This window comes from Pantherophis guttatus, chromosome 8 (assembly GCF_059756535.1).
Source record: "Pantherophis guttatus breed Tessera chromosome 8, ASM5975653v1, whole genome shotgun sequence".
NCBI classification, from domain to species: Eukaryota; Metazoa; Chordata; class Lepidosauria; order Squamata; family Colubridae; genus Pantherophis; species Pantherophis guttatus.
In genome coordinates, this window is record NC_142070.1 from 45,030,593 (window position 1) to 45,043,236 (window position 12,644).

Genomic DNA, 12,644 nt, shown 5'->3' on the forward strand with positions numbered 1-12,644 from the left:
TTGCTCACCAGGCCGAGCCCGAGCGCCTCCCTGCCTTCCAACCGGCCAGGAAGGAGCGCGGCGGTTGCCTCCAACGGCAGCGGGAAACGTTAGCGCCCCCGGCGCAGGGAAGCGCGTGGCGCCGGCCCCCGCCTCTCCACGGGGACGCAGCTGCTCCCCCTGTCCTGCCCCGGCTTGTCCCGGCGCCGCCTCCGACTCGGCGCGCTCTTACCCAGGCACTTGATCTGGAAGCCGGCGGGGGGCTTGAGAGCCCTGCGCATCCAACCCTCGCGCAGCGCCTCCAGGTGCTCCTCCTTGCCCTGGATCAGCAGCACCTGCTCGTCGATCCAGCCCAGGAAGAAGGTCTCGGCCACGGCCGCCGTCACCTTCTTGTTCCAGAAGTGCTGCATGTTGCCCTGCTTGAAGTCGGCGAAGATCTCGTAGCCGATGTGGTGCCGCCCCAGCTCGCTGTCCGCCGCGGGCTCGCCTTCCGCTCGGCTTCCCTGTCCCGCTTCCCCGCCGGCGTCGCCTTCTCTCTGCGCTCGGGCTGCTGCTTGTTCGGGCGGCGCGGCTTCATCCCCGCCGCAGGGGCTCAGCACGATCGCCAAGGAATGCGGGGCAATTTGCAAAAATTTATCCAGCCTGCGCGGCATGTCGGCCCCGGAGGAGATTTAAAGGGAGCCGCTCAGCGCCTCAGCAAAGGCAAGCAGCCGCCGCCAACTTGGGACAGCCATGAGCCCGGGACAGAGCCCGCTGCAGCCGCTCTGCCGGTCGGGCGCGACTTCCAGCTCAGCCAGAACCTCCCCCGCCGGGCCGGCCGCAGGTACAGCGCCTCCCCGCCCGGCCCGCCTTCTCCCAGCCACACGTGCGGCGCCCGCCCGCCTCCGGGCCAGGGGGCTCTCTGCGACTCCGCCTCCGCCTCCGCCTCCGCCTCCTCCTCGGCGGCCCTCGGAGCATGCCTGGCCGGTCCGGCGCGCTACTCGCCTTCCGCGAGTTTCTTTGCTGCCTTTTAACGTGACGCGCTCAATGTTATGACGTAAACCCTTAATTAAAAGCTTTCCTTAAAGAGTTTCGCAGTACGGCCAACTTTTCTCCCGGAATTAAGTGAACTAGCTTAACAAACATTGGAGCCTAATTAAAAATGCTGATCATGAGCCATTGTGTAAAGACCCTGACTTGAAAAGTATCTCTGACCATTTCCACTTCATTAAAAACAAGGTATAAATATAATGTCCACTTCCTGTTAGCCTATCAAGGAGCTAAATTCTAGCAAAAAGAATATTTAGACCCCCATAAGTTAATTTTTAGAAGCCAGACTGGAAAAGTTCATTTACAGCATCAGGTGCAACACTCTGCTCTGTAGAACTCCAAATTATTTATTTATTTATTTATTTTATTTCTATTATTAAAGCATTTGGCTCTATCCTCTACCTGAGCATAACCAAACAAGTGGATCTTTCTGAGTAATTGATTCTTATTCTTAACTGTGAGAACTTTTTTCCCCTTACATTCAGTTAGAATGTATCTTTCTATAACCTACATTTTGCAACAATGGTTCTATGATAAGCTGCAGAAAATGTCAGTTCTATCACCAAGTTCCATTGTTGGCTCCTTGGTGACCTTGGTGAGAGGTTAGAAGATGTAATTTTTCACATTTCAGAGAACTTAGATACGTGAGTTAGGAAACATCTTGACAAGTTGGCACAACCAGTAAGGAGAATTTAAACCAGAAAAAAGTAAGCCTATATCGGGGTTTGAAAAATAAAAATAGGAATATAACATGGGGAACGTGATATAGGGCAGTAATATCTATGAAAAGAGCCTAAATGCTTTGGTGATTACAAATAGTTTGCAATTAATTATTCCAACTTATTTACAAACAGCATTTCCAAATCAGATATTCTCTATGCCACAGGTGTCAAACTCCCGGCATCACATTGCTGTTACGTGAAATTTGTGACATTTTGTGACCCTTCACTGAGGTGGGGTGGGCATGGCCTGCACATGACGCATCTGGCCTGTGGGCTGCCAGTTTGATACCTGTCAAACTGGGGTGCATATACTTGTGCATTTGTTTTTGTTTCTTGTGTTAACATTTGCCTTTCATATTTTAGCCCATTTCTCTAGCCCAGGGCTGTCAATGTCACATCATCATGTTGTCATCACGTGACATATCTTGACTCTTTTCCCTTTCACTAAAATGGGGGTCGGGTGGCCAGCACGTGATACATCCAGCCCACGGGCCGCGAGTTTGGCACCCCTGCTCTAGCCTATCAAACTTATTTTGCATTTTGTTACTTTATGTTATTAGGTACCTCAGTTCATTTTGTTTTATCTGCAAATCCAGTAAGAATTCCTTTTTAATTGTTTCATCAATGTCATGAATATGGAGAAATCAGATTTACTTCTCTCCAATTTGATGAGAAACCATTCATGAGCACTCTTTGAGCATAATGTTCAAGCTAGCTATGCAGCTAATTTCATGCTGTCCAGCCAACACTAAACTAGTTTACTTTGTCAAATGCTTTGGTAAAGCCAACATATACCTACTGCATTCCTAAAATCAATTACGGAAGTTATCAAAACATAAGAGTAAATCTGAGTCTAACTTTACAAATCCATTCTGATTTCTGGGAATTAAACACTGTTTTTCTAAGACTTATACCCACCTAGCAATTCGAAAACATGGAAATGCCGGTAGATTAATAGGTACCACTTCAGTGGGAAGATAATGCCTTTAGCATATAGCTATGCTGGGCACATGACCACAAAAATTGTCTTCAGGTACCCCTGGCTCCCTCAGCCAAGAAACAGATGAGCACTCTGCCCTGGAGTTTGACATGACTGACAGGGAAACATTTACCTTTACTTTCCTAAGACTTATAACTTATCTTTTTATGATATACTCTTCCTAGTATCTACATAAAAGTTATTGGTCTGTGGTAGCTTGGATGCTATTTTTTTCTCCTTTGGCAGTAACAGACATTTGATCTGTTCCAATAATCTTGCACTCTTCAAGTCCCAGAATTTATTTATTTATTTATTTGATTTGATTTGATTTGATTTGATTTTTATACTGCCCTTCTCCAGCAGGACTCAGGGCGGTGAACACCGAGATAAAACAGAGCATACAAATTTAAAAAAAAAAGTTTAAAAGGTCATTAAATAATTTCGGCCCAGTCTCAAAGAGTCTCAAAGACTCTTGTTTACTCACATTTGTATGCCACCTAGTCTTTGCAATTCTAAATAGCATGTAGTCAGATGCAATTTGTCTGGTTTTGGAGTTTATTCAATGTATTCCTGACAAAGTTTCAATCAATCTCCAGCTTCAAACCTGACCCTTACACAGCACACCTTGCAATAATTTACAAGCTGCAGTCATATGTCATGCATAACGACTGCACCAGAATTGATGAAAGTATGACAGTCATGCTTTTCACTTAATAAACACATCACTTAGCAATGGGCCATTAAGTGAGGACTATGTTTTGTTGAAGAACTGAAATAGGAATTGTCTTAACATTGTTACTTTTTACCCATTAGCCAATAATAAAAAAAGTCTGTTTATTATTCTTGCCATCTTTAACTCTATTGATTCCTTTATGACCTGGCTTTTTATGTTTCCTCTATGTGTTCTCAGTATGGGTGAGTACACTGAATACACCTCCTACTTGGTGGGATGCAGGCAACAGTATGATAGTAGTATGCTGAAGAGTGAAAAAATGCTATATTGTCCGAGAAAAAAAACTTAAGACACCCAATGGAGAATCTTTCATTCTTATTTTTCTGAGACAATCATTCTCTTGTATATATATATTCAACTAGTGTTACAGTCAACAATTCCAGAATTACATGGTCTCTTTCCTCCAATATTTTTGATGGCTCAAGTGTTTGAGGTTAAGTGAAGTAGTGATTGTCTTCAAAAGATAGGCCAGTTAAAATTAATTTTAAAAAGATATTTCAGTGATCTTGTTTAGCTTGAGTAAGAAAATGAAATTATTAAATAAAAATGTTACAGTTTAGTTGGATATTGGTGAAAATAAAGTTGTAATGTTTTCCCATCCAGGTTCATGGACTGTTAAATCTATCCATGCCCCATCCTTCATGTCAAGAGATCCTGCAGGTCTTGGTATCTCATCTTTGTATTTTCTCATCTTTCCCATACAATGCCTACATTTTTATATTTTTTTTTGTTGAAACTAGACTAAATTAATTAAAGAAATTAGGTGGCAAGAACACTTGAATAAACATTCAAAGGTAATTGTGGTAATTTTTTAAAAATTCAAGATTTTTTTTTTGCTGAGGATAGTATTTCTTATCCCTGAGGACAAGTTGACATACTTTGAGGATACTACCTAATTTCAGATCTTTTTGTTAACTAACACTAAATCATGTCACTTATTTATTTATTGTATTTATATGGCCACAATCTCACAAGAGTGTGACTATCATCATACTCAGCAAGATTTATTGTTAAATCAAGTGATATTCATCATTACTTCATTTTGTTCTGTTAGGAAATTTCTCCTTATTTCTAGGTTGGTTCTCTCCATTAGTTCCATCCATTTCTTCCTGTTCTGCCTTCATTTTCTTCATTTCTAAATTTTCCTTTATTTAGATCAGTGTTTCTTAAGTGGGATGCAAGAAACCCTGGGGGTCCCCCAAGACTCGGGTCCACAGAGCCAAAATATTTGCCAGATACTGAAGATATTTGCAAAAATTTAAAATTATTTCACTCTTCTCATTATGTTTTGTTTAAATTATCATTTTCAGTAACAATGCTAGTATCTAATGGGTTTAGTATTGTTAATTTTATGTCATTCAATAAATATTGTACAAATGTGATTTTAATTTTTAATATGGTAAATATTTATAAATAAAACCAATACAACAAAAGCTGCTTCGTAAAGTGTTAAAAAGTGGGAAGATGTCCTAAGAGTAAAAAGTTTAAGAAACACTGATTTAGATTATTGTTGACTCATATGAACATTAGATTGCTCATTTGTACATTTACAAGGATAATTAGTTGGCATCATGCTTGAGCCTTGACTGAAGCTATTCCAATGTGAGTTTTTAATATACTGGGTGGCTCTCCAGAATGCAGAAACATTAGCATTATAACGTCAGCCAAAATGTCTCACCCCCACATATGTTACTCATCTCTTCCAAACAAAGCAAAAAAGCAAATACTGACAAAATCTTCCTATACAACTTCTTCATTCTTACAATAGTAATTAAAATAGATGCAAATTTAAAATGAAGAGATTAAAAATACTTAATGTTTCTCTAATCTATGAGGCTTATGCTAACCATATTCTTGCTGGGCAAAAAACGTAAGTGTCGCGATCCACTCGACATCTCGCCCCGCTGCTACGGCCATGGACTCACGCTACGATCACGGGCTCAACCGCTCCAGCTGACGTGGGCGTCAAGGGGGGGTGTTGGGCGTCGGAAGCTATCTACGCTGTTACACGGTGGTGGGGTGTTATTTGAGGCGGTCGGTCACGGTGGCGGCCGGGGAGAGGGAGTATTGTTTACCTTCCTGCTGTAATGGGACGGCAGCCGGCGGCGCATGCGCAGGAAGCCCGGAAGGGCGATGGTCTTAACTACCATGCCGGCGCGCTATTTAAAAGGCGTTGGGAGGCAGCCGCTCCCAATGCCGACTTTATGTGTATTCGTATACCTGCAGCTTTGCCGTGCGGCGTGTGAAGGCATAGTGAATAAAGAAGTTGCATCAGCTTAGGCTCCGTGTGCTCCTTTCGCCTTGCTAACACGGACCCGCAACGCATCGTTGACAGAAAAGTCGGCGTTCTACCTCCTCGCTTTCGGCGGTGCTCAGCGGCATGGCGGAGGGTGCAGCAGCTGAGTCCCCGGCGACCGAGGAGGAGTTGGATGTGGACATGGAGGGCCTGTCGGAGACTCCGGCGTCTGAAGAGCTGGAATTGACCGTCGTACGCCCGAAGGAGATTACGCCCCGGGCGGGCGCTGTTGACCTCCCTGTGGACGAGGGCATTCTGCGAGGTGAGAGGGATTCGTTAGGCCAGTGGTCGTCATCCCCTCCTGACCTGGGCAGCGCGTCGTTCCAAGGGTGGAGGGAACGGAGGTGGACAGAAGACGATGAATATGACATGAGCTACTCGACCGGACTGGGGGCGTCCACGCTGGACGTTTTAAGGGAGAAGTTTGGTGAGGCCAGCTTCCGGGACGCCCCCTCTTGGCAACCATGGATACCGGAGGCACATCCCTGGCAGGGACAAAGAGCGCCTCATAGCGCCTCGGAGCCACGTTTCCGTCTGGCAAGCCCGAAATTACGTATCGGGGAGGAGACACCACGGCTCGAGTATCGTGACAAAGGAGCGTCTAGTTCTACCCAGACCGTGTCCCATACAGGTCATGTACGGGCTCCCGAAGGGGATGGAGACAGGGCAAGGGGCTCACGCTACGACCAGCAGGGGCCGCAAGGACACAGTCGTCAGCAGAGAGGCAGCCACCGCAGGAGTGGCGCCAGGGACGCTCAAACCGTTAGACCAATGGTCCCGGGCCCCGGCTGGGGTCCTGGCCCATGGCACCCCCAGCAGCAGCTGTGGGGCCCTCCTCCCCTACAAGCCACCTTCGACGGCAGTCCAGATAGAGTATCATTATTTTTGAGTCAGATACTCAATTATATGGACTTGTATGGTCATCTTTTCCCATCGCAATGGTCTATGGTGGTAGCCATCACCACTGTTCTGTCGGGCGAGGCGGCAGACTGGGTTGCCGATTTACATAGCGACCATGCCAAGGAATTAGCTGATGTGGGCCTCTTTTTAGAGGCGTTGCATTGCCGCTTTGAGGACCAGTCACGCACCCAATTGTTAGAAGGCGAGTTGGTGGCGTTGAAACAGGGGGGTCGGCCTGCTAGACAATATGTCAAAGAGTTCCGAGCTGTGGCAGGTCGCTTACGGGCATGGCCTGAACGGTTACTCATCCATCAATTCCGCCTGGGGCTAGATCGGGAGTTGAGACAGGCATGTGTCTATAGAGGGCTACCACCGAAATTAACGGAGTGGTTTAAGGCTGCGGTGGACCTTGACGTAGGGTTACGGGAGTTTAGATCCCGGGGGGTGGCTAGTTTTCCCACCGCCACACGGCGTGGTAGTGATAGGCCTGTGGGGACCCGGGGCGTAGGCTCTTCCCCTCCTCGCTCTTTCCTCCCTGTTGGGAGGGGTGCAATCCGGTGTTTCAGGTGCAATCAACTGGGTCATCGTGCAGCTGATTGTCCTATCCCTCCTGTATCGGCCACCTCCAAACCACCATCATCTGCAGGGAAAGGTCGAGAATGAGTTAGGTCGTCATCGGACTGGTCCAAAGGGGCTACGCCTACACTGACGTCGGTGTCTACCTGTGGACCGGCGTCAGAATCAAGATCCCTTCCACTCCAGGGCAGTACCCCTTTGGCCTCGGACAGCAGTGACGACGATGCAGCTGGAGACCCCATGGTGAGTGACCCAATACGACCTTTTGTGATACCTGTGGTCTTAAAACACTTACGTACAGCGGGAAGGGTGGAACAAAATGCCCTTATTGATTCCGGGTGTACCCGCTGTCTCCTACAGGAATCTATAGCTGTGGAGCTGGGTTTACGAATGGTCCCCTTAAAGGCCCCCATACGTTTTGAACAAATGGATAGGTCGTTATTGGGGGGTAGGCCAGCAACCCGGGTAACTGAGCTGGTCCGGCTGGAGGTGGGAGACCATTGGGAAAAAATCCGCTTTGTGGTTGTTGATACTATGGTAGAGCTCCTTATCCTTGGTCTAGCATGGTTAGACAAGTGGAGACCGACTATTTGGTGGGAGGACGGTTACCGGAAATTACGACTGGGGCTTGGCCCTGATCCAGTCCCGGAGGAATCCAGCGGGAGGGCGGAGGATGATGGGAATGCTGTACACCAACAGCCGACGGGTGGGTACCCTGTGGAATATAATGATCTGTCGGCGGTTTTTGACGAACAGGAATGCGAGATATTACCCCCTCATAGGCCGACAGACTGTGCCATCGAACTGAAACCAGGTGTCCGTTTGCCAAAACCCCGCATGTACGCTATGACAAAACCAGAGTTAGAGGAATTAAGGCGGTACATTGACAAGAATCTGGCCAGAGGCTTCATACAGCCCAGCAGGTCCCACATGGCAGCGCCCGTCTTGTTCCGGGAAAAGAAGGACGGCGGGCTATGGTTGTGTGTGGACTTCCGGGGTCTAAATGCTGTTTGTGTTGAACATCTATATCCCCTGCCTCTCATGAAAGACCTCTTGGCTACACTGTCAACCGGTAAAGTGTTTACAAAACTAGATCTGCGTGAGGCGTACTATCGGGTCCGGATTAGACCTGGTGATGAATGGAAGACCACATTTAACTGTCCCCTGGGCAGTTATAAATTCCGGGTAATGCCCTTTGGTTTACAGGGGGCACCAGCTGTCTTCATGCAGGTAATAAACGAGGTCCTGCATGAATTCCTTTATCGAGGTGTTCTCGTATATCTGGACGACATTTTAATCTACACCAAAACCATGAAGGAACATATAGTATTGGTACGACAGGTGCTTAAAAAATTGTTACAAGCGAAACTGTTCGTCAAACTGTCGAAATGCGAATTCCACCGCACAAGGCTGGATTATTTAGGATATCGAATTTCGGGCGATGGAGTCGAAATGGATCCCAAGAAGGTGCAGGCGGTGCTGGACTGGCAAGCACCGAGAACACGAAAACAATTACAAAGCTTTCTCGGTTTTGCGAACTTTTATCGCCAGTTTATACCAGCGTTTGCTCAAATAGCTCTTCCGTTAACGAACCTGCTCCGCACAAAGGACACAGGCCAGAAAGTGAGACCAGGTCAAGTGATAGCCTGGTCCGCAAAATGTCAGCAATCGTTCGATGGTTTGAAAACCCTGTTCTCACAAGCTCCAGTCCTGAGGCATCCAGATCCCTCCTTGCCATTCATGGTGCAGGCTGATGCAAGCGATGTGGCTGTGGGGGCGGTTCTTATGCAAAGAACTACGACAACCGGGTTAGTTCCTTGCGCATACACGTCCCGTAAATTGACCCCAACGGAGAGGCGTTGGGCTATTTGGGAAAAAGAGGCCTTTGCTGTTCGGTGGGCTTTACTCACCTGGAGGCATCTATTGGAGGGTAGTGGGAGAAGGTTTGAGGTATGGACAGACCATAAAAACCTTGAGGCACTACAAACCCCAAGACGCCTATCACCCAAGCAAGTGAGGTGGGCTCAATACTTCCAACGCTTTGACTTTGACCTCAAATACGTCCCGGGGGGTAGGAACTTCTTGGCTGATGCTTTATCGCATCTCCCTCAATACAAGAGTAAGAGGGAACAAGTCGTACAAGCATTAATGCCTGGGGTCCAACAGGTAGGTCGGACGTCCCATACTGTGCCACTCCAGTGGGAGAAAGAACTAAAGGATGCCCTAGCAACTGACACCTGGCTGGCAGAACATAAGCAAGCGTTAACATACAGGAACGGTCTTGCCTGTGTGGGAGATAAAATATACGTTCCCCTGGCTCTGCGGTTGAATGTACTACACCGATGTCATGACGTGAAAACTGCTGGCCATTTCGGATTCATCAAAACATTACATCTGGTACGACGTCAATTCTGGTGGCCCCGTATGAGAAAAGAGATCGAGGACTACGTAAAAAGTTGTAAAGTATGTGCAAGTGCGAAACCCCGGCCTGGAAAGCCTCTTGGCCTGCTACAGTCCGTAGCAGACCCCAACCGACCATGGGAGGAGGTTGCTATGGACTTCATAGTGGATCTCCCACTAAGTAATGGATATAACGTTATATGGACTGTAATAGACCTTTTCTCGAAGCAGGCCCACTTCATACCATGTCGTGGGTTACCTTCTGCCCGTAAACTCTCCAAACTGTTCCTTGTACACGTTTACCGATTACATGGGGCACCTCGGCGTATCATCTCGGACAGAGGTGTTCAGTTCACCTCGAGGTTCTGGCGCACCTTCATTACCATGATCGGTTCGTCACAAGGGTTGAGTTCTGGGTTCCACCCGAGTACTAATGGGGCGGCGGAACGAGCGAATGCTATGATAGAGCGATACCTACGATGTTATGTCTCATATCAACAGACAGACTGGTCGGAGCTACTCCCCTTCGCCGAAGTTGCTTACAATAATACAGTCCATGGGAGCACAGGGGTTACTCCGTTTCATGCAGTCTCTGGAAAGGAGTTTTCCGCTATCCCTGAACTCGATGTGCCATCCCAGGACCAGTCGGCTCCTGGTACCTGGGCCAGCCATGTTGGGAGGGGTTGGCCTCATATAAAAAAGGCCTTGGAGAAAGCAGCCCTTATGCAGAAATGCCAAGCTGACAAATGGAGGGCAGATCATAAACCCTTTGAGGTTGGAGATAGGGTATACCTTTCCACCAAATACCTGAAACTACGAACACCGAGCCGTAAATTAAGTCCCAAGTATCTAGGCCCATTCCCTGTTATAAAGATCATTAATCCGGTTACAGTGGAACTCAAGTTGCCGCCGTTACTCGGCAAAGTCCACCCTGTATTCCACAGCAGTCTGTTGAAGCCCGTAGAGGTAGTCCGGGAACCTGTAGGTATGAAGTGGAACAAATCCTAGATGCAAAACTTAGTAGGGGAAAACTCAAATATTTAATTAAATGGAAAGGATATCCTTTCGAGGAAGCGTCATGGGTAGCCGCTACCGACGTAGAGGCCAACCGCCTGATCAATCGGTTCCATAGACGGTATCCCCATAAGCCAGGGCCTCGGGGCGCGGAATTAGAGCCTTGAAGCGTGGTTAACATGTTCCTTTGTGTCTTCCAGGAGGGCCCCTGGTAGGGGGAGCCGCCTGTCGCGATCCACTCGACATCTCGCCCCGCTGCTACGGCCATGGACTCACGCTACGATCACGGGCTCAACCGCTCCAGCTGACGTGGGCGTCAAGGGGGGGGTTTGGGCGTCGGAAGCTATCTACGCTGTTACACGGTGGTGGGGTGTTATTTGAGGCGGTCGGTCACGGTGGCGGCCGGGGAGAGGGAGTATTGTTTACCTTCCTGCTGTAATGGGACGGCAGCCGGCGGCGCATGCGCAGGAAGCCCGGAAGGGCGATGGTCTTAACTACCATGCCGGCGCGCTATTTAAAAGGCGTTGGGAGGCAGCCGCTCCCAACGCCGACTTTATGTGTATTCGTATACCTGCAGCTTTGCCGTGCGGCGTATGAAGGCATAGTGAATAAAGAAGTTGCATCAGCTTAGGCTCCGTGTGCTCCTTTCGCCTTGCTAACACGGACCCGCAACGCATCGTTGACAGTAAGATTTAATCTTTTGCAAACTAAGTGGAAAAAATAAAGAGTGGAGAGAACAGAGCAATGAATGCTTACCTGTCTTACATGTCATCTATTTCTAGACATATGCTTAAAGGAATTTGGAATTGAAGAATACGATCAGGAATGACAAACCTGTGGTTTTTTAATGCCGAACTGCAATACGCATTGCTGTACAATTAATGTTCCTAAGATATATTGGAAAGAGTAGACAACCATGTGATTGGTTACATATTTTCAACTTGCATTAGACCAGCCAATATGACCAAGAGCAAGGAACTATAATTTAGGTCATCTGGAGAGCACTAAATTGCCTATTTTACCTTAGGTTAAGTGATGTGATGGTTATGATTTGTCTGAATACTATAAAACATTAAGAATCAGGTATTATATTATAGTATAAGAGGTCTAATAAGAACTTTAAGACTTGAGAAACATAAAAATCTTTTTGGGAAAATAACCTTTTGCTGATCCCAATTACATTTAAAAATATAGATGTACTTTAGATGTAAATTAAATATAGATGACGCAGATAGTACAAAAATATTTTTCAAATAAATCTATTAGGAAAATAATTTTGAATGAAATACTTAGCATAAACTAAAGATGTAAAGAAAAGTTAAAAAGCAGCATTTCAAAAGAATGTTATATTTAAAATAGTTTTTTAAAAAAATGGAATGCAAAAGGCTAGAGCTAGGTACCCTAATTGCATTTCTGTTTAGATTATAGCCTTTCACTGAAGATAGACAGCTCGATTGTACTAGTGTCTCAGGTCTCGACACATCCTATAACATCCTGCCATCACTCTGAGAAGATAGAGAAAAAAAGTGGCACAACACAAATAAAATGGAAAAATCAAGCGGATCTTAATTCACTTTCTCAATAGCCTTTTAAAAACTGTAGGCATATATTTTTAAACAAAGTATCACAAGTTTGCTCATACCTAATAAAATTTCTGAAAATCACTGTTCTACTACGCCTAACGAAATCTCATCAACTGTTTGAAAATTAATGACACATTTTTAACTTAAAAAATATCATTGCTTATTCTTGTTCATTTTCAGATTTTTTTTCCCCCTTCCTTTGTACTAGTAAATTCTTCAATACTTTTGTTTTCTTCTTTAATGTTAATCTGACATGCCACTGATGTCCTAGTATAGAACAGAGCAAATATTACAAACAGACCTTTTGACCTTACAAATTTTTTAAAAAATGACAAGAAAAGGGAGGCAAAACATAGGCAAGGTAAGAAGCTTGTATTTCAATAATGGATAATGCCCAAGGCTTGAACAAAAAGATGATTTTTCTCAGGGAGGA

At 46.2% G+C, this 12,644-nt stretch overlaps 1 protein-coding gene across 2 annotated transcripts in view; it reads right to left on the minus strand.

The window, feature by feature from the left end:
• STOX2 (storkhead box 2) overlaps positions 1-1,126 on the minus strand; it is a 165,760-nt gene extending 164,634 nt beyond the window's left edge. The window contains exon 1 of one of the 2 annotated variants that reach the window (XM_087874709.1): positions 212-1,126. In XM_087874709.1, the coding sequence (XP_087730835.1) occupies positions 212-632 (421 nt within the window). In that variant the 5' untranslated portion in view covers positions 633-1,126. Of the gene's footprint in view, positions 1-8; positions 71-211 lie in introns of those variants that run through there. The other variant, XM_034442803.2, reaches the window with a different exon arrangement.
• Positions 1,127-12,644: the final 11,518 nt, after the last annotated feature.